This window comes from Caloenas nicobarica, chromosome 15 (assembly GCF_036013445.1).
Source record: "Caloenas nicobarica isolate bCalNic1 chromosome 15, bCalNic1.hap1, whole genome shotgun sequence".
In the NCBI taxonomy this organism is placed as follows: Eukaryota; Metazoa; Chordata; class Aves; order Columbiformes; family Columbidae; genus Caloenas; species Caloenas nicobarica.
Genome location: NC_088259.1, coordinates 2227291 through 2254804, shown reverse-complemented (window position 1 = coordinate 2254804; position 27514 = coordinate 2227291). Strand labels below are relative to the sequence as shown.

Genomic DNA, 27514 nt, shown 5'->3' with positions numbered 1-27514 from the left:
CCCCGCTCTCCCCAGGCCCCGCCCCGCTCTCTCTGGCCCCGCCCCGCTCTCTCTGGCCCCGCCCCGCTCTCTCTGGCCCCGCCCCACTCTCTCTGGCCCCGCCCCACTCTCTCTGGCCCCGCCCCGCTCCCTCTGGCCCCGCCCCGCTCCCTCTGGCCCCGCCCCGCTCTCTCTGGCCCCGCCCCGTTTCCCCGGCCCCGCCCCCGCCGCTCAGGGCGGAAGCCGCCGCTCCCTTCCGGCGAAGGCGTTTTGGCGCGCGGAGCCGCAGGCCGGCCGGGCCGCGCCCGCCATGTCCCGCCCGGGGCCGCCGCCCGCCGAGCCCGGCGTCGCCATCGAGCGGCTCTGCCAGGAGCTCAACCTGGACGCGGTCAGCGCCGCCGAGGCGCTGCGGGACTTCACGTCGCTGCGGGGCACCTACAGCCTGGAGGTGAGGAGGCCGGGCCGGGCGGGGCCCTGTCAGGGGCGGAGCGGGACGAGCTCCCTCCGCGGGACGTGCCGGAGGGGCCGGGCGCGGGTCGCCTGCACCGGGGCGGCCTCTCCCCACAGCGAACGCTGCCCGTGTGTGTATGTAACTGTCCATATCCGCGAAGATGCCTAAGGGAGTGGAGCATCTCCCGTGTGAGGAAAGGCTGAGGAGCTGGGGCTCTGGAGCTGGAGAAGAGGAGACTGAGGGGTGACCTCATTCATGGGGATCAATATGGAAAGGGGGAGTGTCAGGAGGATGCAGCCAGGCTCTCCTGGGTGACAACCAGTGACAGGACAAGGGGCAATGGGTACAAACTGGAACACAGGAGGTTCCACTTAAATATGAGAAGAAACTCCTTCCCGGTGAGGGTGCCAGAGCCTGGCCCAGGCTGCCCAGGGAGGTTGTGGAGTCTCCTTCTCTGCAGACATTCCAACCCGCCTGGACACCTTCCTGTGTAACCTCATCTGGGTGTTCCTGCTCCGGCGGGGGGATTGGACTGGATGAGCTTTCGAGGTCCCTTCCAACCCCTGACATTGTGTGATTCTGTGCTATCCCGTCCCTCCGCAGGGCGAGGCGCTGCACTGGCTGGCCTGCGCCCTGTACGTCGCCTGCCGCAAGAGCCGGGTGCCCACGGTGGGCAGCGGGCTGATGGAGGGGAACGGTGTGTCCCTCACCAGGATCCTGCGCTCTGCCAGACTCAGGTGAGCTCTCCCGGGTTGCTAATTGCCCTGGCTAATTGCCGGCTGCTCCAGCGCTAACACGGTGCTCTGCTGTCCTGCTAATTCAGGCACGCGCTCCTTTTCTCATGGCTCCAAGCGCTGCAAAATGCATGTCCTGAGGTAATAGTATGAAAGTAATAAATCCTCTTTTGTTAAAAATGGAAATAAGATGCAAATACGTAATTCTCAACTTTAAGCCTTTGAAAAACATCCCACATCAGACGAACAATTGTTCCACCTACGCCAGTTATTTATTTTTCTCTTTGTAGTTAATTGAAGCACAAGCAAGACTCTGTTCTGTTAGCAATCCAGATAAGACTCATCTGAGTCAGGATTTAGGCCAAATTGCTCGATGCAGCGTGACGGCCACGTCGTTCTCGGGACACAACGGCGGTCACAGAGGAGCTGACACCCTGCAGGGCTCCGGCTGAGCTGCGCTCACCCAAGATGGCAGAACTCAGAATGTTTCTGTTCCACTGACAGACTCATTGTCAGCTGAACTGCCAGAGGGGGGGTTGCCAGTGTAATTACACATACAGTTAACGAGTTTTTGTGTAGGTAACTTTGGTAGGCATAGGCTCTCGTTTGTGGTTTTGTTGCCTCTCTTGCCTCCCCTCGACACGTGCAGAGCTGTGCGCACTCTTTCCTTTCTACCCCTCACGGCTATGCTGGCAGCCCTTAAATAAAACTAGTGTTTCCATGCCTGTGCCTTAAAGAGAGTCAAGGAGAAAAACCAAAGTGATAAAAGGCAAGAAGCTTACAATATGTGCGGTTTGGGAGTAGGTATAAAGAAATGGTAAACCTGTATATTAATCAAATTAGTTGTTAAGGAGTAGATGTGTTGCATTTTGGCTTTTTGAAAAATTCAGAATGAAAGAAGTTAGTTAATGCTCAAAATAAAGTACACTTTTCTTTTTTTTTTTAAGTTTAATTCAGTTTTTTAGCAAAATGAAGAAGTGGATGGACATGTCAAATCTACCACAGGAATTCCGAGAGCGAGTGGAGAGGCTGGAGAGAAATTTTGAAGTGTCAACTGTGATTTTCAAGAAGTTTGAACCAATATTTTTGGATATATTTCAAAACCCTTACGAAGAAACTTCTAAACCACTGCGAAGCAGGAAACAGAGGTATTTTTGAGATTTAATGTGACTTTTCCTTGGAAAGGGCTGTACCTCATATAGATGTATGAAAAGTAAGATTATTATTCGTGCTTTAGAAAGTCACGTAAAGTTCCGAAGTTTAAGGGCCTCTCGTGGCCTTGATTCTGAAATGCAGTGAACACAGAAACGTCCTCAATCTTGATGGGGTGCAGCTCCTGGCAGCAGAGTTGTGTGTGCAGTGGCTGGTGACGCTGTTCGCTGGCCCGTGGTGAGAATGTCTGTGGTGGGAGAGGTGCGGGGAGGTGGGTTCGCCGAGGTGCGGCCAGACCGACACTTGGAAACATTTAGCAGCAACAACTGAAGTAGCACAGGGATGTTTTGTCTTGCTGAAGTACTGGCTGAGGCAGTTGGTCTCGTGACATGATCCCTCCATGCAAAGCATGTTACATCCACAGCCACCTCCACCTTACTGGATTTTTAACGTGATTGTCAGACAACATATGGAAGAAAGTTCCAGCTGATGCACTTGCAGCTTATGATGAACTTCATAACTGGTGGTGTGGCTGTCCACACGCACACAGAGCTGCTGCCATAATTAGAGCAGTTTGTCCGTGCTGCCCGTGCCTGCGCGGCTGGCTCTGGGATGGCTTTATAGTGAGAGTGTAACCTCAGTGATGGGGGAACTGAGCTGGGTGTTTGTGCCAGCTCAGGTGTGTCCTCTGGATGTGAGGGGGGATAATTGTTCTGATAAAACACTCCAGCGTGGCTCCACATCTGCAGGTGGAAAGGACGCTGCTGCTGCTGCAGCTCTTCCCACGTGGCACAGAGCTTTGCTGCGTGTTGGGAGACGTTTTCTCAGTGCGCTCTGTTAGTTAATGTTCCTTCATTGGGGCACCGTTCAGTAGTGTCACCGCAGCTTTAGCTTCTCTGTGGGCTGTCTTGCATAATGTCGTCTTCGGTCTTCCAGCTCCATGGCTTTGTATAATTTCCACTCCAAACACGATTTAGCAGATGAGCTGTAATACAAGCCGTAGGTGCATATTTTGAAGGGATGGCTGGTGCTTTAGTGAATACTTAGGAAGAAACACTGCTGGAATTTATATAGCCCTTGACATCTCTCCTGCAGCTGCAGGAGGATCCTGTTGGAGACGTGACACCAGCAAAACCAGGGTCATGAGCCAAACACACCAGTAGCTTGGAGAAGGTCAGGAGGTCGGGGATGCTGCAAAACACTCTGTGGAGTGACACAGGAGATAGTGAAAGCTGAAATTAGGCCATGCAGCTTAGATTGTGCCTTAGTGTGAAATTAAAATAGATGGTGGTGCTGACTGTTATTTTAAGCAAGCAAATGGAAAGAAATTCTTATTGTAAAACAAGCTTCAGCTTCCTGGAACTGAAGACTGACTTCTCGTTCCTTTTCCTCTCTGCCAGACGGGTGCCCTGCGGTGTTAAAGATCTCTTCAACTTCTGCTGGACGCTCTTTGTGTACACTAAAGGTAGGTTGGCTTTTTTTAGCTGCGTGGTTTGTATACATTCTGAGTTATGAACTTCTTTTGTGTTGCTTGACGTGATGTGCTGTCTCTTAAAGGTAATTTCCGTATGATCGGAGATGATTTAGTAAATTCCTATCATTTGCTTCTGTGCTGCTTGGACCTGATTTTTGCAAATGCCCTTTTGTGTCCAAATAGAAGAGATTTGCTAAATCCATCATTTAAAGGTACGGTGGGGACAGATTATTTAAAATCAAATATGCTTTGTTCTCTTATTTCTTTTTAAATGAAGTTGAAGGTTGGTTGTGTGTTTTTTCTCTTTTCCTCCCCCTCCTCCTTGTTCTCAGGATTATCAGTGGATTTCCACACAACAGATATCAAAGCCTCTGAAGACGCTCCTTGCATCATTGCCGTGCTGTGCGAGCTGCATGACGGGCTTTTAGTAGAAGCAAAAGGAATAAAGGAGCACTACTTTAAACCATACATTTCAAAACTATTTGATAGGAAGGTACATCTTACTAGTTTTAAGATTTTGTGGTATTCCTCAAGTGAATGATCTAGAGACCGTTTAAACCCTGTGGGTTCTGCAGGAAGGATTACTCACAGACACGTGAACTTGGGCTGAGTCAAGTTTTCTTTGTATGTATTTTAGCATGAGCAGAATTAACCCTTGCTTTTAATCATGTGTGCTGTAAGGTCCCCCTCTGTTTTGACTTTTTATGTCAGTGGAGAATATTTGCTTTCCTTTCTTGGCAGTGGGAAACTCAGTTGTGGACAATAATGATTTCTTCAGGCAATAATTTCTTTGTGAAATAACTTTATAATTGTCGTGATAGTGTGAGTCCTGCCGCTTGTCTTGGAGTTGAGCAAAATGCTTTTGGAAGGAAGAGGGTGAGGCTGCAGGTGTCCAAATGATTCTGTCTGGTTTGATATTGGAAATGTTTTCCAAGCTCTGGAATTTCTGTGTAGTTGTTCATCAGGTCAGTGGAGCAGATGTTAAATAGCAGTGCTGGGTTCTGAAGAGTGAGTTTGGATAGAGCTGGGCTGTGCCTTCATCTCTTCGTCTTGCTCGTGGTGTTGTAGTCCTTTGGTCTAGGGAAAAAAAAAAGTCCAGTTATGTTCCTAAATCTCATTTCCTTTTTGGCTACAACCATCATGCCCTCACACTGTTAGAGTTGGAACAGTTTTAATTTTATTATGTAAGATATTTCTGCTTTTATTCTTAGATCTTAAAAGGAGAATGTCTGTTGGATCTTTGCAATTTTACAGAAAATAAGTAAGTTACAGCTTATGTTCTTAATCATGGGGTTTGGTTTAATTTCTAAAATACAGGCCTTTGAATGCTGACTCTCAGGTTTTCCCATTCCTTTATTTTAGCATAACTCATGTTTTTTGATTATTTGACAATCAAAGCTGCTATGTGGCTGAAATGCTTTCTGGATCTGAGATGTGTCAAATGTCAGGATCAGCTGCAGAGGCTCTTCCTTAATGTCGGGTTTTGCGGTGCTTGCCCTTATTTTCTGGCAACTGTAACCTTTGAGTAATCTAATGCAAATCAAAACCTTCACTCTGAAGTTCACAGGTGTGTTTCTATACATTCCTCAAATATTAGAGCTGAGTAAGGAAGTCCTTAGGTTCATTTATCAGTCTCCAGTTGAGTGTCTGAGTCTATGAATGTATCGGAAGTACTTGAAAGAAACAGAAGCAACAATTGCAAAACCACAAAAAAGAGAGTGTTTTCTGTGGGAGGCAAGTACAGTTGTTTCAGAAACTTAAAATTCACTTCTGAAAGCTAATTTAAATGCAAAATATGAACAGCAGCTGCTTTGCTTTGGATCCCTTTGAGGGTTCTTTTGCCTCTTCCAAAAATACCTGATAGTTTGTTTGTGCAAGGTGAGAATTTTAAGCAAAGGCTCAATTGTTTTAGCAATGTAGATAACACTCAAATTTATATATAAAACAGTATTGCTGTGATCCATTTGAAGCAGTGAACTTTTCTTAGTATCTCTATTTAAAAATTAATTGTATTACTTTAATAACACTGTCATATGGAATGATACAGTAGCCTCTGTCCTTCTGAAAGTACCTTGACATCTAAAGGGAACCTGGAAGCCTCTCTCTGTCTTTGTCCAAACTTCTCATGGACCTTTACTTCTTCTGAAAGGCATGGGGAAGGTGAACCTGTCATATGGTCCAGTTTCCTGTGGGATCACAGAATCACTTGCATCCTGAATACGTTGTTATGTTCCATTAATATATATGCTTAAGTGGTAGCTTGAATTTCTAAGGCACTTTGCAGGCAAAAGATATTTCGTATAGCGTTCATGTCTCACAAAAAAACGTGCAGGCAGGATTTATTGATGTGAGCTGTTTCTAATTTTTATCCAAAAGTTTCATTCTGCTTCCCAGGTATAAGTTTAAAGCTTTGCAATCTTTGTGAGACTAAACATTCCTGTTTTACAGCTGGAATAAAGAAAATGAAAGCTATTTTTGGTATCATATGTCAGCGGTGATATTAGAAATTGAATCCAGACAGCTAGCTCTTGAATTTCCCCTCCTCTGTACCATTATGAAAATTAGGGGCTACAAAATGGCAAAAGTAGAAATCAAATGTAGACGGTTTAATGCTGCTGTTAACGTGCTCTGTGTATACAAAGGTTTAACCTCTGGTCAGTTGAGCACTTTCAAGCTGTTTGCTTCCATCCCAGTTGTGTATCAAAGTTGGTTTTTCCTCCTCTTACTTGAGAGCCACATGTTTTTGGTAAGTGAGGAGGCAGAGAGGTCCCTGCAGTGGGTCCCCAGGGGGGTTGGCAGGACGAGCAGGGACATGTGAGTTGCTCACGGCACTGAGGTTTTGTTCACAAGCAGCACTGCTGCAAAGCATTAAACACTTTGAACACACGTTGGATTTGGCTTTGTACCTTAGTTCCACTGGTGCTTTTTTTGTTTCTTTAACAGTTTAAGCTTTGATATAAAACGTGGGCTTCTCTTCCAGCAAAGCACTGAATAAAGAGTATGAAGAGTACGTTCTGACAGTGGGTGACTTCGACGAGCGAGTTTTCCTGGGAGCTGATGCTGAAGAAGAAATTGGCACTCCTCGGAAATTCCCTGCAGACGTGCCAGTAGGGAAGATGGCAGCGAGGGCTCACGTGGAGTGTCATCTTCAGCAGCACTTTGAAAAGGTGATCAATTGAACACGTTGATCTCACATACTCCTTCAAGTTTCTCCATCATTATACGCTCTTTGAATCACTGAGGTGACTTTGAATTTCTTGAACTTCTTCCTGAGAGGAAGATGATGAATGCATTTGCAGGCTTCAGTGAAGGAGAAATGGTGATGTCTTCTTTCCTGTGGAATTTAGTAACTAACTGTTCCTTAACCAGGATGAGAACACATTCATGAGTGTAGTTTGTTTTTGTCCAAGAAAAATCAAAAAGTAGTTAAGACCTAAGTATATAGGTCTTATGGTTTTGTTAAAATTTCATTTATACCTAATAAGAATACCATGAAACCTTTATACTGGATTAATTTATTTGTTTTCCTGGTATTTCCTTTTTTTTTTACTTAGTACAGGAAAAGTCACCTGTGTACTATTCTGTGGAAAACAACATTCAAGACATAAAACCCACCAAAGTCTAAGTCTTCATTACAAAAAGTAGCCTATAAACAGAGTTAATGTTTCACTATTTTTAAGAATGTAAAATGTATTTAATGAAGGTGGCTTGTGGCAAAACACTTGATTGCTGACTTTTTAAAGTTGGATAAGGGGAGAAAGTGGTGCTGGCTGTGAAAGAACCACATGCTGTTTGATCTACATGTCAATTAAAAAATAAGAATACTTATTACAAAATGCTAGTGCTGGCTTAAATGAATCATACAGCTTAGCTTTTTTTCCCAAATATAACTGTATTTCATATTCAGGCAAATTAAAGAAGGGAGTTTGGAATGAGTTATCAATTTTGATGTTCAGTTTCTGTAGTATAATAATGAGCTCGTGGCTGTTTATGCACACTGACTGCAGGCTTAACCTGTCCTCATTATTTGCCTTGTATCTGCAAACCATACTCTGTCCTAAGAACTCAAACCCAGCTACTTTATTGCACTGGTTCCAGAAGGCAGGGTACAAATAGGTAAGTGCAGTCCCAGCTCTGTCGTCCTGCAGGTGAGAGGAGGCTCGAGCTGCCCCGGCAGCGCTTCCCTGGGACCCTCCCTGGGCAGCTCCGCCACGTGCTCCGCGTGTCGCCCAGCCCGCGCAGTCAGGGACTGAGAGTGGAAGCATCTGCTTTCTCGTTCTTGCCCTGTATTTTTCAACGTTCAAGTGAGCTTAAAGATATGTAGACTTTAAGATTTGAAGGCTTGTTTCCCTATGTTTTACTAAAAACAAACCACCTTTGGGTTAATTTTAGTCTATGTGAAGATTTGTTGTATTTTGTACTTATGGAATCCTGGGAAAACTTTTAAGTAATTTTCAGTGAGTTCTGAGGTCACAGGTTTGCTGGCAGCCCTCAGATAGCATACTCGTGGTGTCATTTTAATCTTTGGAGTGATTTGCAGGAGATGCTCATTTGAAAGGTTTTTGAAACAGTTCCACTGACAGATCTCATTTATTATTTTTGTCTGTCTTGACAGAAAAGGTCGTTTGCACCTTCAACTCCACTGACTGGCAGGAGATACCTACGAGAAAAGGAAGCCGTCATCACTCCTGTCGCTTCAGCAACACAAAGTGTGAGCCGGTTGCAGAACATTGTGGCTGGATTGAAAAATGCACCGAGTGAACAACTTATCACTATTTTTGAGTAAGTGTGTCCACTGCAGCTGCTCTCATGGAAATGGAAACTCATCTTATCATGCTTGCGACTGCTTTCCTGCTCATATTTGACTTTTTTTTGTTTGGTGCAGAATATTTTTGTCTGTTTCTGTGTTATTTCTAGTTGAAAGATCTTCTGTTTTCTAGATGATCTCATTGTGGAGGATAGCTGAACACACATCCCCCCGAGCTTGTCACCACCGGTGTAGCTTCAGTTATTGCTAATGTTAATTTAGCTGTTTGTCTGCTTGAAAACCAAATACTTTAAAAAAAAAAAAAAAGAAAATGGCTCAAGTGAAAGATATGGCAGCTATGTCGGCAGAGATTTTGGAAATGTCAACAAGCGATAATCTTTGCCTTAAAGAGTTAGGAAGATAAAACTAAAAGCAGCCTAAAGGCTCCCCATTCCTCCTTCATACTTCTTCAGGATATTTTGTTCCTGCTTCAGCAGGGGGATTGGAATAGATGATCTTTCGAGGTCACTTCCAATCCCTGACATTCTGTGATTCTGTGGTCTTAATCTAACTTTATAGCATATATATAAGCCCAGCAGTGACCATAATTACCATGGATGCTGATCTCTGGTGTAGCAGCAGCCGTGTTTTCCATGTCCCTGGTTGTTCTGGTGGCCGTTACCTGAACATGCTTCAGCTTTTCAGTGTCCTCCCCAAGGCATGATGTCTGTCCTGGGGTTGGAGTTGGAGCATTCCTGGTCAAGAGCCTCTCGCTCAGCCCTTACAGCTGCTGTACGATACTGGAAAGTCATAACGAGTGACGACTGAACACAACCCTGGTCTTTCCTGATCACCCTTTCTAGGAGAGAGTCCCAGGTATATCAATCAACCTCTATTTTTAGCTCCTGGATGCATGACTGTGCTGCCTGGAGTGAAATGCACCTGAAAATGTTGGTGCATAAGCAGATGAGTATAAACAAAATGGTTTATCGGCAAAAGGTAGATCAGTGTTGCTTTATAGCTCATAAAAAGCAATAATTTAATAGTAAATGCCTGTAAAGCTGTTGGGTGTTTGCCTAACCTGTGCAAATTAAGGCATTGCTGTATTATGGTGTAAGGTCTCCAGATATTTTTTTAATCAGAATGGACATTTAGTATTAGTCACTTAATATCTGAAGTGCAGAAGTAGTGCGTTTATTTTAAAGCAACCTTCATAAATAGGTGAAAAAATATTACTTTTAGTTCTCATCTTTGGAGCTACGTATATTTTGAAAATTTTTCTAGCACTTCTTAAGTTTAGAAATGCTCAGCAAGATCTATTTCTATTTTGAATGTTTCTTTGATTGTTTTTTTAAGGACTGTTTGATATTATTTATATTACACAATTAAAACATGAACAGGTCTGTAATCTCCAGTGAAAAAAGCGTGTGTGAAAAGAACTGTGCTTTGGACTATGTGGAATGTTCTATGCTTTTGCCTATTTTGTCTTTCAAATTAAAATTCCTTGGAAACATAACTTTGAAGTTAATTAGGAGGATTTGTTCAATGGAACCTTAGTTTATTTCAGTGCTAGCTTTTCAAAATAGTTTAGTGTCTTAATTTGATCACGAGCCACTGTCCTCTAATAGAGAATTACTGGAAAATCTGGAAGCGTTCAGAAAGAGCATCTCCAGACAGAGATTCTCTGGCCCCTTTTTCTGGCAGTGACCGTGTGGATCGCATCAGTTCTGCCTTGTTAGTAAACCAGGTATTTTTGGGAAGATGCCAACTTGGAAAGCTTTCCTGCCCTCCCTCAAACTGTGCCTAGTTTGGGTGGTTTCGTGGTTGCGTTAGGTTGTTTGGTTACCTGCTGTAACGTCCTTCCTGCTGCCTCGCTCTAGCAGATGGATTTTTCTCCCAAGAGCGCTACTGTAGCTCTTGCATGCTCCTACATTTGTTCCAAAATCTACATAGCCTCTCATAACTCTGTTGGGAAAGGAAAAAAGGAAGCAATATTTCTGTACGTTTTATGTTTTCCTCTGTTCTCTGTGGTGATACAGTTTATTGCCTGACAACGAACGCTCAGTATAGCAGGCTTCTCTTCTTTTTATTTGGGTGGGAGTTTTTCTGAGGATTTTTTTGAAACTGGATATTTATTTATAGAGATAAGGCTTTCTCTTTGCATTCTGCTGCAGGTCGTGTGCCCGCAGCCCTGTGGAAAGCATCATGAGCAGAGTGAAAGAAATAGGCGAGACGTTCTGTCGCAGCTACACCCAGTCAACAGCTGAGCAGCCAGGATCTCACATAGGTATGGACGTGAAATGCACGAGATGTTGCAGAATATTAAAGCAGGACAAGTGCAATGCATACGTATACTGTCCTCTGAGTACTTAATACAGTGGAGTTGCTTTAACCCAGAACGTAGCCAAACAGAAAGCTGTTGCTGTCAAAACAGAACACTGCAAAGAATAAGACTTTGTAATAAAACAGTAAACAGAGTAAAACCAAGGTTGCTGTTCAAAATGGGATAACCAAGGGCACAGTAAAACGACAGCAGCTCTTAAAAATGGTGAACTTGTGTTCTTCTTAGGTTCAAAATGTAAAGGAAACAGAGTACAAATAGGAAAATTATTACTGCAACTGTCTGCAAAATTACATCATTAGAAATATTAAAATACGTAATCCTTTAAAACACTTCTAGAGTTTTGTGCTGTTCTTGTGACTAGTGGATTTATGAATGTACTTTTTTGATTTGTGAAGTCTATACGTACACACGCGTGCGCTATTTTCTTAGAGAAGGACAAGTACTGGTCAGTTTAGTCTGAAGTGATTTGTGCAAATGGCATTGGGCTTCATTTCTGGTTTTAAATTTCAGATTTTGCTGTAAACAGATTTAAGCTGGCAGAGATCTTGTACTATAAAATCTTGGAGACTATAATGGTGCAAGAAACACGAAGACTACACGGGAAGGATCTGACTGTGAGTAAAGAGCTGGCAGAAGCAGAGAATGTTTTTTGTGACCCTCTCTAGGGGTTTATTTCCAGACAATTCCAGAACAGAGCAGTCTGCGGTGAAGCAGTCTGTGTACATTGTTAATATTAAAAAAGGGAAAATGTATGGAAGATGCCTAAATGCAGGGTTTTTCTGCTATTACATCTGGTATAATTCTGGCATAACTAACCATATTAATTTGTGTTGCCTTCCAGAATCAGAACTTTATGGACAGATAACTTTTATCCTCTTCTTTATCCAATTAACAACATCAGTACTTCACGTTAGACAGTAATGGTTTTAATCTGCTTTGTGATTCCCAATTAGGAGGCCAGTTCATTTGGCCATAGTACGGAAAATGCGATGGTTGTGGCACTGTTAGTCTACTTGTAGTCTTTACCATTCTAAACTTCCCTCTAAAAAGAGAAGATTGTGGAAGATAGAAAAAAGCAGTAGCTCTTCTCTCCAGCAATAAGCTGTGTAGTATCAGTGCCACAAAATTCCAGTTTTCCTTTCCCGAACCTCAGGTCATTGACATGTTGTGTGCTCTCTCGAGGCTCTCCTGGAGCAGGACGTCTTTCACCGCTCCCTCATGGCATGCTGCCTGGAGATCGTGCTCTTCGCATACAGCTCCCCACGTACCTTCCCCTGGATCATTGAAGTTCTTGACCTCAGGCCGTTCCATTTCTATAAGGTAAACCCGTACTGCCTTAGGACCGGAGCTGTGTTCAAAATGGCACGTTACTGGATTGACAGTCATAGAGGAGGATGATGCTTTTCCTTCCTAGGCAATCAAGTAGGAGAAGGACCGATGTTAATGCGTAACATGCCTATTCTAAATTCTGGCTGTCCTTAAATATATATTGCCTGGAATATGTAATGCTGCCGTTGAAGCTGAAATTTAAAGCAAGAAAACCATTTTGTAAATGGTATTTAGCTGTGACGTGCCGTTGATCACCTTTTAGTTCTTAATGTATGTACGATTTTAGTGGACTGAAGCATTCAAGCATACAGTTTGATATTCCTGTTTATTGACTGCAAGCTGTAGTTCTGCTTATTAGTGAAAACATAGCAATAATATTCTTCGCCTTTGGGCAGCTACTATTTATCATGGGCTTGCTTAGTTAAATTTTATTTTTCTCCTCTGTTTTGTTTCATATAACAGAACATAAAATCTCTCTCTTCCTGGGTGTTCTCTATTTTTGCTCTTTTTTTTTTAACCTCATTCCCCCCCGCCTCCAATGTCATTTCTGCTCTTTGACTCGTGTGATCCTTTTATCATCTATCCGTATGCCTCCTGATTTCACTAGACACCAAACAGCTTAGTGCAGTTAGTCCTGAATAAATTAAAAGCAGTTCCGTTTAGATGGTAACAGCCAAAACGATTTAACCCTCTGGGAAAGCTGTTTTATATTCTGTTCTCCCTTCTTCCTTCTTTAATCCTCAGATGTAGGGCAGGAGTGAAACTGAAACAAATCTGTCGATATTGCTGTTGATCGGCTATGGCAATACCAGGTGCGCTGCTGCAGCTGCAACTCATTGAACAGATTTACATGCGACTGAATTTTCTCTGCTTTCTGTGTACATCCCTGCAGCACTCTTGCAAAAAATTGCCATCTCAAAGACTCCACACGAGAGCGCCAGAATTTATTATTCCACTTGTGCCATTTGTAACTTTCTGTGCTTAGTTTCTGTAGTATAAATAAGGAAATGTATCAATAAGTCATTCAGGGAAGTTTTATGGCGTTTCCATCTCTGGAGCTTTAGAAAAACAGGCTGAATATTCCTCTGTCAGAAATAACATAAATGAAGCAGATCTTAGATTGGAGAAAAGGGGTGGAGTGTGATATTTCAAGGCTCCTTCAACCCTTTTCTACCCCAGTTTGCACATGTTAAGGGTTCTAACCTTTTCTTAAATGAAAGTTTAAAACAGTGGTTTTCAACCCTTTTCGTTATGTATGGGCTGCTTGTCTGAGAGGAAGGAAAGCTTAAATGCCGGCCTGGGTGTGCTCAGTGCTCTCAGTGGGTACGTGCTTGGCGACGGTGAGAGAGGGCCTTAAAAAACCCCTGGGAGTGTGTTGTTCTGCATGGATGGGACATCTGCTGTCCTTTTCCAGCTCTGGGATTGCCTTTGGGAAAGAGGATTAAAAAAAAGAAGGATCAGAAGAGGGTTTGGGAAGATGAAGATGCAAGAAGGCTGGAGCATTCTACGTTGAAGAGAAATGTTGAACAGGACCTTGAAACAAATAATGATTTGATAGTGTTAAGGATGAGCGATATGACTTTGCTTGTGTGCGTGTCTCTCATTACCGTTAGGTAATTGAAGTCCTGATTCGGTCTGAGGAAGGACTTTCCAGAGACATGGTGAAGCACCTCAACAGCATCGAGGAACAAATTCTCGAGAGTCTTGCCTGGACTCAGGACTCGGCCCTCTGGAGTGCCCTCCAGGCCTCGGAAAACAAGGTGCCAACCTGCGAAGAAGTATGTTACCTGGTTTCCTTCTGTTAGGAAATCCATGTTCTTTTTCTTACTGTTGTTTTATACAGAAAACGGTTCAAGGGAGACAATTGCTGCAGAAAAAATTCTATTAATAGAAGGGAAATCTATTTCTATTTCTTCCCCAAAGAAGGGAAATCCATTTCTTATCTGAACTGACATTTCTTATTCCTCAGGTGGTATTTCCCAGTAATTTTGAAGCAAGCAATGGAGGAGTTGGGCTTGGGCATTTGCCTATGATGCCAATATCTCCTATAATTCATCCTCGAGTAAAAGAGGTTCGGACAGATCTCAGTGGGAGTTTAAGGCGGGGTAAGTTCAAGGTTTCTGATGTGATTTGAACGTGTGAATTTAGGGAGAGGGGCTTTAGACTCCTTAAATATGATTCAAGATTGCTTTTTGCAATTATAATTAAGCATTCCAAATTGTGAAGCCTCTTCTTTGATCAAGGGAAAGTCGAGATACATCTGGTCAAACCATTGGTGAGTCGTACTGGCCAGCAGACGCTGGCGATAGTGCTTCACTTCTGAACTGGAGCAGGTTTTGCTGCTCTTTTGATTCAAGAGTTACCTTTACTGTTGGGTGGACTGTCATCTGGTGGCTTATTGTCCTTTGCTGTTTCCAGATGCGTGGTGGTTTTTTGGTTAGTTTTTTTCTTCAGTGAGTTTGACTGGATTTTGTGTGTCTTTTTTTGAACGGAATGACAGAGCTGCATTTATTCCTTCTTCCTAGAGAACTGGTCTTTTTTGCAGGAGGGGAGGACAATCCTTTGCAGTATTCTTTCCTCTAAGAACAGCCTTGCTCTTTGCACGTTCCGAGGTGTCACACAGGACTGTCTCTTGACAGGAGGGTGAAGAGGCAGCGGCAGCACTGGGTCCCTAGTTAGGAATCACTGCTTTCCTTGTACCCCGAACAATCGTCCATAGGTTCTTTGGTGTGCTATGGACTGTTGGTGGTGTGATGTTGTCCCCTTTTGTGTTTGTCTGGCAAACTGCATTACAAAACTGTTTGGTTTTTGTTTTTTAAATACTCATTAGGAAGGAGATGTATAAGCAGTTGCTGTACGTGTTATGGTTAGTTGTTTGATGGGAAGGAAAGCAACTTCCAGATAGTGTCTTACATGTAAGTAGAGCTGTGTGAGACGTTTTCCTGTATATGAGAATCTGGTACCAAATGCTCCTCTGAACTTCAAATGGAAAATGGTGGACTTTGGAAATGTTTGTTTGCCCCTGGTACCAAGAAAACCATCCTGGTAGAGTTAGAAGAAAGATCTCCAGTCAGTCTCGCCTGGCTGTTTATCCACAAGGTTTCTGCTTTGAGGGAAATAGCAACCTGCTGTCACTGGTGTCCTGGCAAGCGCTGACAGGCTTCACAGAAACACAAAAAGCCAGAGGAACAGGAGCGTGTAAATTAGGATTGTGTGCTTAGTCTGGCTACTGGGGCAAATGATTGAAAACAACAGAAAAGCCCGAGAGGAACCGGGGGTGGCTGAGGGTGGAGGGTTCTGACCAGGGTTAGTTTAGAGAGAGCTTCAAAGCCAGAACATGCAGAAGACATCACATCCAGGGCGTGTGGTCGGTGTTCCTGTGGAGGAATGTGTTCAGAGGAACCTCTTGCAGATATTACTGATCCGCTAAGCAGACTGGAGTAAGTATCTGTAATCCTGCGTGTTCCTCGTTCTCTGCAAATTAGCTTGGTTACCCTTGTCTTCAACGTGGTACGTGGTTGTGAAACTGAGCTGTCTGGGATAAGCACAGAATAATACGAGGCAGACTAGAGGGCTTGTTCATAGTGCCCAGGAGCAGTGAACGGTGAGATTAGTTCTTAACTAGAAGTGGTTTCTTGTACTCTGGTTTTGTAGTTTGACAGTAGTCTTTTCCCTGCCTGTGGAGAATAGTCTATTAAGCTGCTCCTCTTAAGCTTTGGTTTTTTTCTCCTTTGCATACTAGACGTGCAGCCATTGTCACCAATCTCTGTTCACGAGCGCTACAGTTCTCCTACAGCTGGAAGTGCAAAGAGAAGGCTCTTTGGGGATGACAGCCCCAAAGAAATGCAGATGGAAAAAATTTTAAGTGAAGGAACTAAGTTGACAATTGCTCCGGCATCAAGCATTGCTGCTGAAAATGTGTCCGTTTCTCCTGGCCAGACAGTACTGACCATGACAACAGCTACAGTACCAGGAAAAATGGGACAGAAGGTTACTATCCCACTGCACGGTACGAATTCTTCCCATTTTTCTTCTCTACTAGGTGTTTTGCTTGGTCTTAAGATATGCTTAGGCCAACCATGCATTGTGAACATGTATTGCTTTTTCTTTTTTAAGAGAACAGGTATCACTTTATCAAAAAAAAAGCTTAAGTTTACACTGTCTCATTCCATGGAGACATCTGGTGTCTGACAAGCATCCTGAGGGTTCCTCCTTGCAAACAAAGTTGTGGAGTTCTTGTATCTTCCAGTTACACCTCACCTCAGATTAAGCGATTCTTGGCTCCAATGACGATTTACTACTGTTTGTCTGAACTTTGGTCTGTTATACTCTTAAAATGCTCTGGAATTGCTGGCTAAGGGCTCCATGTTACCGTTAGCAAACTAGTGGGAGATTTTTGGGTTTTTGAAGTTGAGTGATGCTTGAGTATTTCTGAACGTGATACATGATGAGTTCTGTGGGCTTTTTTAATTTAAAATTTGGGTCTATAGATAAAGATGAAAAGAAAAAATCTCCACTTCTCATGTTCAAGGAGATATTCAGCAAGAGAATTCGACTACTGAGGGAAGTAATGAGAGCTATATACAATGTGCTGTCAGGTTTGCAGAATAATACAAAAATAATAGATAATGCCTACCTCCCCCCAAAAGAGCAGAACACTGGCTACAGAAATTGTGATTTCTTGTAAACGTTGTACTTTCAGATAGTCTTAGAAATGATTGTTCCCATTCATGTTCTCCTTTTAAGCATTACTGGCAATGTAGTTTTTAATCATTTCTGAAGACTCAGAGGGACAAAGTCTTTTTACCATCCGGTGCAGAAGGATGAGATGTCTTTAGCATGAAATGTTTGTGGATGAATTTGATTTGCACTTTAACTCTGCAGCTTGAGGAGAGCAAATGGTTTATTTCTGGATGTGTATGTCGTTTCCAGGTATTGCCAGTGACATGGGGGGGATCACACTGATCCCCATTTCCATGAACTTCGCTCAGCCCTGTAAGGTGGAGGCTCCGGCTCCCAGCCACCCACAGGTGAACCAGGCACCAGAACTGCACCTGTCATCAGCAAGCAAGCCAAAGAGAACGGGATCCCTGGCACTGTTTTACAGAAAGGTAAGTGTCTTTCCTAGGAAGTCAGGCCATGCTGAAATTTGCCTCCTTGTGCAGTTTTCCTGACCTTTCAGTCTTCACGTACCGTACCTTTGGCATGAGCGGTTCTTACATACCTGGGAGGAGAAGGGGAAAAACTCTGTCAAGTGTTGCAGAGAATCCGATTTTCCACCTTCCCCTCCCCATGAGATGTTTCATGTTTATTTTCTTCTAATCAGCAGCTTCCATACAGGTTGTTTCAAAAAGGTGGACCCAATTTCAAACCAGTTGCAGGGTGACCATCTTGCGAATGCCTGAGGCTGTTTGCGCACTGGGAGAGGCATTTAGCGGGAATCGTTTGAAACTCTGTGCCGTGCCCTTTGCAGTGCTAAGAGTTTCATTTCAAATTGGGTCGATCTTTTTGAAACACCTTGTAAATAACTACCTAAGAAATATTAGTAGTTTTTACTTTTCTTGTCTATTTTTACTGCTTCCCACATTCGCAAGGGTTAGACATATCAGAAATGAGATGATTCTCCTGTGTCTTGCTCATCCAAACCTGCACTGTTTCGGATCCTGCAGCTGGAGATTCTCGTTTGCAATTTCCTGAGGTCTACCCAGTAGTGCTGACCTTGCTTATATGGGGCCTCAGAAAGCAGTGGTGCATAACACACTGTTTAAAAGTTTCTAGAAAGAAGGAACTTCTTGAAATATTGAAGGATTCCGGAGAGAAGAACTTGCGTGTGTTTCAGAGAAACTTCCAAGTACTTGTTTCTAGGTGCTTTCATATCCAATGTGGAACATGTGAGGGGTCTCTGGAGGAGGCAGCCGTAACATGCCTAAATGCCTAAATTAATCTCTCAAAAATATTGAAAGATCTTTGCCATTATTTTCTTACTAGAGAAGTTATTTTCAGAGATTTTCCCCTTTTGGGGTATCTTTATTGTAAACCTAGAGAATTCTACATTGAATAGTCTTTAAAGTAAGTCTTTAATACAGAAACTAACTCCTGGAAACACTTGTAACCACATCCTGTGTCTGAACTGGTGGTTACTTAATTTTGGTAGTGCCAGTGTGTCTCTGAGAGCGGGTTAAGAACTGCTGAACCAGCTGCCAGGTGTGAACTCGAGCTGCATTTTGGAAGCTTTACTCTCACTTTGGGAACGCTTCAGCTGTAGCCCTGTATTTGACAAACCATGTGGTAGGCAACATCTTCCTCTTAGTCATGAAGGAGAACTAAAATCCTCACTTAAATTTGTCTTGAAATTTTTACCATCTCTTTACAGTTATATTGAAAATTATAATTTTTCCCTGCTTTCTTGTTTCTGTTGCGTAGAGCAAGTGAAAATGAAATTAACTCTTTCTGCTTTCCAGCATGAAGAATGTCCCTAATTACTCTCCATGAAGCTAGAACTTCTGAAATTGCTATCAAGTGCAACATCAGCCTCCTTCCATTTATTTCAGGTTTTGAGACAGATTTTTGGTAATCAAAAAGAAGAAACATCCATCAGTTTGCTAATCTGAGATTATACTTAATCATAATTAAAGTACGTCCCTTCTTTTTGCTTGTTGGAAGAGTTCCATTATAGTGAGTGTGTGATACGGTATGGAAACTATAATGACAATGTTTTTAATGGGATGTTCTGTAAGCATTGAAAATCCAACAGCTAAACGGAGTTGACAGCTTAGACATTGAAGATATTGTCTAGGGCAGAAACTAACTATTCAAATATAGAATAGCCCTACTTTGAGGACTCTCGCTTTTGCAGACCAGGTTAAGCTCTTGGCTCAAGCAGGCTTGAGTCTTTACCGTGTGTCTTTTTCTTCCAGGTTTATCATCTGGCAAGTGTGCGCTTGCGTGATCTGTGCTTGAAATTGGATGTTTCCAATGACTTGCGCAGGAAGATATGGACGTGCTTTGAATTCACTCTGGTTCACTGTGCTGATCTAATGAAGGACAGGCATTTGGACCAGCTCCTCCTCTGCGCCTTCTATATCATGGCAAAGGTAATGGGCAGTTTTAAGAAATTCAGGGAATTTTATGTCCATTGAAAATGTAAATTGTGTTCACAGTTTACAATTTGATAGCTTTTTTCATGTCATATTGCTGGAGGGAAGGGAAAAGTCCATCCACGAAGTGGATGAAATCCTAGTATATTTTTTCCTTGTTTTGCATAATCTTAAAACTTCCTATCAACAAGCCAGTAGGTGAAGAGGGGATTTTTCTTCTCTTCCTGAATGCATTCACAATGAGCCTTGCTCAGCATAGCCGAAGCAGTGCGTGGTCTCATTGCCCCGTATTTCTGTTTTCTATCCTGTTCCTCATCTCCATGAACTAAAACCACCGCGACAATCACAGTATTATGCAGGTGCAAAAATCTGCAGGAGCTCGCAGCCCTATGTGTAGAGGGAAAGTTTCTATTCCACAAAAATCCCCTCAGCTTTTGAAGATTCAGGCTGAGGAATTGAGCTGTCACTTGTATTTTGTATTCAATTTGCCAGCATTGATTTAAGGTGTTGTCAAGTTGGATTATGAAACTGGAATATTGGTTTTGCTCAAACTTGAGAGCTGGTGGTTACAATGGCCATGGAGTCTGATTCAGACCCAAATTCAGGAGAGCGAAGCTGAGCGCAGTCGAGCGCTGGGGATGGATGAGCTTTCCTTGGGGAGGAAGGAGAGGAAGAGGAGCATGAGCTGTGGAGGGAAACTGCTGTTCCAACTGGGATTACCTGTGCTTTTAATAACTGTAGCAGAGCTTAGGCTCATTTGACATCAATACCGAGAGGTGTAGAAAAGCAAAACCATGAGTAGTCAGTGCTCTGTATTTTACCATGTGGTTTGTCAGTTCTGCGTGTTGTGGTTTTGTTTTGTTTTTAACCCAGTGTTGTCCCCAGTGCAGTGTGAGACCTGACAGTTTAGCCAGAGACGACAATGTTCTCTCCTGGCTCCTACTACAAAAGTTGTTGCTCATCTGCTATAAAAATTACAGATGCGTGGCTGAAAAAACAAAGTCCTTTAACAAATGAGATCTTTTGAAGTATGAAAAAAACCAAATTGCATGTGTATATATACCTGCCTAGTATTTTTTTCAGGATTTATTCACTGTCTGTTCAGAAAAGTTAAAAGATCCAGTTTTCAAGTTTACAAATACATTTTTTTACTTAATATTTTCCTTCTTTAATTTTTGGTGTCACTAGAAGAAAAGGTGGAAGAGGAATAACTCCTAAGCATCATAAGCAACAAAAAGCTTTAGTAGCCAAGAAACAGGGAATGCCAGACCAAGAAAAATGCTTGTTTGTTCATATTTGCATCACCAGAACTAAGTTTTAGAATTATGTATTCCTAGTAATACTCATAAAAAAGCTGGATAGAGGGAAGCTAATTGAATAGAGTGGACACGAGCAGCCCGACCCTGCTGCTTGCACTTGGTTATCAACAGCCTTTTCTTTTCCAGGTAACCAAAGAGGAAAGAACTTTTCAGGACATAATGAAAAGTTACAGAAATCAGCCACAAGCAAACAGCCACGTGAGTAAATAGTATTGCCTTTTCATAAATCTCTGACAGAGGCGGCTTTTCAGATGTTTATGCTGATAAGGGAAAAGTCAAATCCTCTTCAGTGTTATATTCATCCTTATTCAGATGGGTTTCATCTACTCTTCTGATTTTTCTTTTCCTTGACAAGAGTGTTTTTCCCCGATGTCCTGTAGGTTTACAGGAGTGTCTTGTTGAGAAATGTTTCTGCCGATGTCCAGTTGGACAAAAATGCAAAGCAAGATGTGGACATGAGAGAAGGTATGTACAGCAAAGTAACCTGCTGGTTTTAAAAATGTTCTTGTGGGATTTTAAGATGTGAACTGTCAAGTAATAAGGAGAAGTGAAGCAAGTTTTGCCATTTTTAATGCATTAAAGAAAACCAAATGTGTTACTGAAAAAGTAGCCAGTAGCCATCCTGTGTGTTAGATATGGAAAATATGCTTAACTGGTTGAAAAAAATGTTTAATTTTGTTTCCTTAAATTGGGTTACTCAAGGTTGAAATGTTTCCTTAGTGTGTCAGTGATATTGTAGTTCTTTGTGGACAGCAGCACTGGTTAACTAGGAGAGATGAACAGTACCCAGAATATTATGACAGGTTTTTTCTTAATATCACCAATCCCAAAGGTTTAAATAGGGAGAAATTGTTTCAGAAAATAAAAATGATGAGCCTCTAAGATGACCATTTTCTTGTATTCAAGTTTCTTTTAAATAGTTGGTATTTTCTTTGCTCTGGGGTAGAGGAGAAAAAGGACAAGAGTAATATTTGAAAAAAGCATGAAAATTGTGCCGTGCCCTTTTTTAGTGACATGTCAGGAACCTGAGAGCACAAGCCCACGTGTGAACCCGGGAGCAGAGCAGATCTGCAGCCAGGACACACGCAGGAATTTAGGAGACTGTTCCGCATGGTAAATTCCCGCTGTGGGTGGGATTCAACTGCTTGAATGAGCATTAGAGCCACTTTTTTAAATGCTTTTTGAGAGGCAAGTGCTGGTCTGTAGGTTCAGCATCCTGTCCAGCAGCTCCACAATTCTCAGGTGTCATGGACCATCTGAAGCAGCACTGGGCTGGGGTGTTTTGTCAAACAAAGGTCCTTGGTTACAAAGTTCTTCAGCTGCTTTTCCTGACAGACTTTTTCCCCAGTTAATCGACTCGTGTCTCCTTTATCTGGTTTTAACTCCCGCTCTTCTGACACCAGCGACAGGAACATCTGCTCGTGTTGTGACACAGGGTGGATACGCTGAGGAGTGACCCTGACAGGCTGAAGCATTTGCTGTTTGTCTCTGGGCACTGGTTGCAAGAGACTTTATTGTGTGCTGCCCTGCTTTGCTTGGCAGTGAACGGGGCAGAGTGTGAAACGTAGGAGGTTGTATTTGGTAGTGGTCTGGCTTAACGAGGGGAGAGAGAACATTAGCAGAAATATCCTGCTGTATAGCTGCAGTTATTTCCACAGAACAGCCGTTTCCTAATATGCCAGAAGAAATGGTGTCGTGGGTTCCTTGCAGCAGACGTGAGTTGAGTGCAAAGCTATTGTTTGCCAGCTGATCATAGAAACTTTCACAGAAGCTAAAAGCTAGGATTTGTCAGGCTGTTTAAAATGAGTTTTCAGAGCAACAAATGGCTTTGTCACCACTGCCCAAAATAAGCATGGAAAGAGGGGTTAAATGCGCTACAATTTTTTTTTTGCTACAGCTATTTCCAGGTTTGGAATAAAGTTTTATGTTTAGCCATAATCCACTGATCTGCTACAGTGATCTGTAGCTCCTCCTAAGGTTCATGGCCACCTACAGCACACCCTGCTCCTGTCTGACATGCATTTCTTTAATTCATCTCATTAACTAATCAAGTCATGGATGAGTTCTTGTCAGTCAGGTGTTTTAAGTTTGAATCTGAAACGCCTGGTTTGCTGAAACTGTGTGAAATCTGAAGCTCTCTCTTATTGTTAGAGTCATCTGTGAAAACTGGCAGTTCCTCAGGACGATCCGCAGCAGAGAGCTCGAGCGAGTCGGAAACAGAGGAGAGAGGAGATCTGATTAAATTTTACAACGCGGTCTATGTAGGAAGAGTAAAATCATTTGCACTGAAGTATGATGTCACAAACCACGATCACGTAGTAAGTAAAGTATTTGGGAATTTTGCTCTAACAATAAGATACAGCATTGTTTTTCCTGACCACTAAACCTATGTCAATAGTTCTGTTATTCACCTCGTGTGGTTACAGAAGTCAAACATTTGTAGATAATGGTGTAAGGACTTGCTTTAACAGCCTTTCAAAACAACAAAAGCCGATGCAGTTCAGTTCACAACCCTAGTTTCAGTTTCTCTTATATCAATGCAACACCAAATGTCTGCGGAACATCTGTGTAACACGCCCGGAAGATAAATTTGCTGTCGTTTGGTACTTGATCTGTTTACTGTTATGGGACAAAATCTTCTAAAGAACACCTGGAAGTGTATTAATGTTTCCTTCTGTGAAGTCATTGCTCTTAAACATCCTCTGATTCGGCTCCCATCCCAATTTGTCCCCGTTGCAGGTGGAGGCCCCCCCCTTGTCTCCGTTCCCCCACATCAAGCACCAGGCGGGGTCTCCTCGGCGGATCTCGCAGCAGCACTCGGTTTACGTGTCGCCCCACAAGAACGGCGCCTGCTTGACACCTCGGTCTGCGCTCATGTATAAGTTCAGCGGGAGCCCTTCCAAGGTAGAAAGCAAAAGGGTTGAGAGGGGTCCATTTGAGAGAGGGTTAATTAATCTCCTAATTAGGATGTGTTCTGATGCAGTGAGGTTTCGTCGAACTAGTCTTTTGGTTTGCGGTGAAGGGTGGAATTCTTTAGGTAGAATCCATCGCTCACTCAGCAAAGAGGTTCAGAATAACTTTTTGTTCTCAGACAATTGAAAACCAAAGCAAGTTTGAAATGGAGTTGTAGTAACTCATTTTTTGTCTTGATTGCAGAGTTTGAAGGACATCAACAACATGATAAAACAAGGTGAACACAGGAGTAAGAAACGAGCAATAACAATTGATAGTGACACTGAATCCCCTACAAAGCGACTCTGCCAGGAAAATGATGATGTTCTACTTAAACGTCTCCAGGATGTTGTCAGCGAAAGAGCAAATCATTAAAACCGCTGGGTTTCTGTGGGATCTAAAAGCTCTGGAGTTGGATACAACTGTTGTGCTATTTATTTCTTGCTTTTACAGACAACTGCCAAGTTTCTCTTAACATGAACTCTCGCCTGACTTCTGCAGGATGCAGAAAGCAAGGGCTAAGTAGTAAATGCTGGAGGATGAGAAGTGGTGATGATTTTTGTTCCCAGAGGCCTTGCTGTGTTATAAGTTACTCTGAGCTGTTTTAGCGAAACAGTGACCTGTAGAAAGCCATATTGGATGTTCTTGAGCCTAATTTAGAGCATCATGAGTTCTGTGTATAACTCTGCTTCTCGTAATATTGGTTTTATTTTCGTAATAGCAATGATAAGGAAATGAGTGAAGCCAGTTACATTTCCTTAAGCTTTTGGTATTTGGGGAAGAAACTTTGAAAGTGCCTTATTTTAAAAGAATGTCGAGTTTTAAGCATTATTTTGCTGTGGAGTAACTAGAGTGGAGAACAAGTTGTTCCTTCAGCCTCGGGAACTGCTGAGCAGTTTTGAACTGTGATTTGTGCCGCGCTCCGTCTCTGGTCAGAACCCATGGAAGTGTATGTTATGATGTGGATCAGACAGCTTTTGCAGTAACAAAGTCAATAATCAAACAGTACAAATGGCAGGGACTGAAACTGTACCCTGCGTCTGATAAAGCCCTGAGGCTCCTTTCAGCGGATCTGAATCCTGTTTCCGCACCGGTGAGCGCTGCCCGGGAGCCGGAGCGGGACAGCCCTGCTCTGGACGCTGGTCGTACCCAAGAACAAGCTGGTTCCAGCTGAAAACCAGCTGGTGCTTTGGCCGTCTGACAGCTGTTCACATGCACAAATCCATTTAACAAATTGTATCTCTTCATTTTGTTTTTTCCTGAAGGTCTTAGCCTCTTGTGTAGTATCTACACTGAATGTAAGCCCATCAGATAAGGCGTGTTTGTATATATATGGGGTTTTATAGCTGTTAAAGGCTTGGGTTCAATGGAAACGTGTAAATTCCAGCATCCAATTCTTGTAATTAAGTTTTTAACGCTGAGGAATGTGGTAGGGTTTATTTTACCGAAACAGAGAAAAGTCAAAGTTTATTCATTACTGTAATTCAGTAGCTTGGTCTTACTTGATAATTTCATTTAAGATTAGGGCCACAGAGAAACTTCTCGGCACTGTATTTTTCAGTTTAACGGGTATGTTGAACTGAAAAAAAGAATTTGAATGATTACATAGGCCTTGCTTGAGGAGCTCTGTTTACTGCATGGTTTGATTGGTTCAGTGTGTGCTGCGGGATGTGCTGTCCCACGGTTAGGGAAGAACACTGCGATGGTTCCGCGCAGGCTCAGCGAATGAACCAGTGATGATGGAGGAAAAATGTTTCTCCAAGTGTATGTGTGCAGGGACCCTCCTCAGCAGTGAGTAGAAAGTTTACATACTCCATAATTTGGTTTTGAATTATTAACTACTTAAATATTTGATTTTTTTTTTAAGTTGTTATTTCTGAAAGGTTTGACTGCAGCGAGCTGCAGTATGAGGAAACGGCCACACGGTGGGCTGGGTTTCATGCAGATTCTTCTGTTCGGTTCCTTTTATTTTATTCCGTTTTTAATATTTGTCTTCAGATCTTGAGATATAAAGCACAGGAGGAACAACCTTTGTGTCTTGATCTGCTCATCAGTGCTGTTACAAATATAACTATTCGGTGTGTACTCCAGTCCCTCAAAGGCTCCTGCGTGGTGGGGGAAATGGGGAGTCTTGATGTAGCTTTGGGCAGAGTCTTTGTTTGCGGGGGGAATTGCAGCAATGTACCCTCAGGTTAACAGCCCGAGTCTTCCAGCAATATTGTCCGAGCAGAGTTTAGTTCATTTGGTTTTCCTTCAACATCATGTGCAGATCTCTCCTCACGGCCCTGTTACTGTATTCTCTGAAGCTGTGGGAAACTGATGGTGCTAAAGTCCTTGTTGTCATTAGGTGTAGTGTTTTCATTAGGAAAATGAACGTACTGCAACTGGATGTAGGTCAGATTTTTTTCACCTTTTTAGGGGATGATAGTATATTTTTTGGACTTTCTGAACAGTTAAAGTTTATATGAAAATTTTGTAACGGTTTCAAAGTGCCTTCACCTGTAAATATGTATTTTATAATGAACAATTAAAGTATTTTAACCCGTGTTGCTGTATTTCCTGCGGTTTTTTTGTGGTAATTCACGAAACAATGCCTTCTCTCTGCCTTTTCTGTAATGTCAAAGACCTTAATCATTTTTATGCTCCCTCAAATGTCTTTGGAATTTTTTCAGTTTAAATTCATCATCTTCCCTGTGATGTGTCTGAAGTTTCTGTGCTGTCTGCACTTGAGTCAGACGCGGTTTCTGGGAGGAGAAGGTGAGCAATACGTTACATGAAGTAACCGAAAAGCGCTGAAAAGGAGAAAATCCTGCAGCGAGGGTGAGGTGCCCCTGCGCGAGGTGATGAGCTGTTGGTGTGGAGCCGCGGCTGGTCCTGCCGCCGCCTCCAGCCGCGGGAGCTCAGAACCAGCTCTGGACACGCTCGGGTCCGCGGCAGCTGCCTCCCCGCCGGCTGCGCCACCACAGAGCAGCACGGAGCTGCTGAACTCCGAGCTCTGTAAAGAGCTGGTGTTGTGCATCCGCTCTGGGGGCGGAAAGCCAGTTTGTGCAGATTGAGTTGTAATGATGTTTTTGACGCCGGAGCTTTTGTTGTAACAGACTGCGCTGTAGTTACCAACCCAAAGGGACATGGACAATGACAATGTCGCCGCTTTTCTCCTGTAACCTTCCCATTGCAGGAGACGCTGACCGCGAGGGGAAACTGTCACGGGCAGCGGGGAGTGGGAGATGAGGCCACTGGACCCCAGCCTTGCAAACCCCATCCTGTCTGCCCGGACAGTGCTTTCCCCAGCCAGGTGGATTTTTCACTAATTCTCCAGCTGAAAATATTGCCTCCTTAATGCTACTTGAAGTGGATTCGGAGCTTGCGTGTTTACTACAGGTCAGATTTTCAGAGAGTTGAAGTTAAAAGGTTATTAATACCACGGGGGAGAATGCTAGCACTTCATAAAAGCGGTTTGTAGTTATTGGGTTGCCACACCCCAGGTGTTGTGCTAAGATGTGGCCTCAAGACAATTTGTGGTTGAGTGCCATTGAGCAGTGTGTGGAATTGAAACTGATTTTCTATTTGGTTTCCTCTTAGGAAATACTCTTATGTTCCCACCCTGTGACTCACGGAGGGGTTTTTGTTACTTGTTACCTGAGGAGCAGCAAGAACTAAAATTGGGGACATAATAGAAGGTGCTACGAAGGAACCGTGGTTGTGTAACAAGTGCTGGGATCTCAGATGAAAGCACCTGGATGTGTCTCAATCTGTCTCAAGGCCAAAGAAACTGAGTTTACTGTAATCTCCAATGTTTACAATGAGCACATAACTCCTCGGACAAGTAGCAGTTCTTGAAAAACAGGTGGCAGACAAACATTGTGCCAAACCCATAAACCTTTTCAGCTTCCTCGAGCGAGCAGAAGTGCGTTCCAGGGCGGGTGAGTCAGAGGT

At 43.1% G+C, this 27514-nt stretch overlaps 1 protein-coding gene across 2 annotated transcripts; it reads left to right on the top strand.

Annotated features, from left to right (window-relative positions):
• Positions 1-289: 289 nt before the first annotated feature.
• On the top strand, positions 290-26097 carry RBL1 (RB transcriptional corepressor like 1). Of its 2 annotated transcripts, XM_065645583.1 has the most exons (22): positions 290-427; positions 1034-1167; positions 2112-2312; positions 3717-3781; positions 3874-4002; positions 4123-4283; positions 5002-5051; positions 6771-6957; positions 8406-8572; positions 10712-10824; positions 11392-11495; positions 12064-12201; positions 13824-13988; positions 14180-14315; positions 15953-16219; positions 17143-17321; positions 19128-19304; positions 20753-20824; positions 21007-21091; positions 22778-22944; positions 23366-23530; positions 23783-26097. In XM_065645583.1, the coding sequence occupies exons 1-22, from the start codon at positions 290-292 to the stop codon at positions 23951-23953; spliced, it is 3171 nt and encodes a 1056-aa protein (XP_065501655.1). In that variant the 3' UTR covers positions 23954-26097. The 2 variants fall into 2 exon arrangements, with proteins under 2 accessions (XP_065501655.1, XP_065501656.1); XM_065645584.1 differs by lacking the exon at positions 290-427 and having other exon boundaries at positions 1038-1167; positions 13824-13970.
• Positions 26098-27514: the final 1417 nt, after the last annotated feature.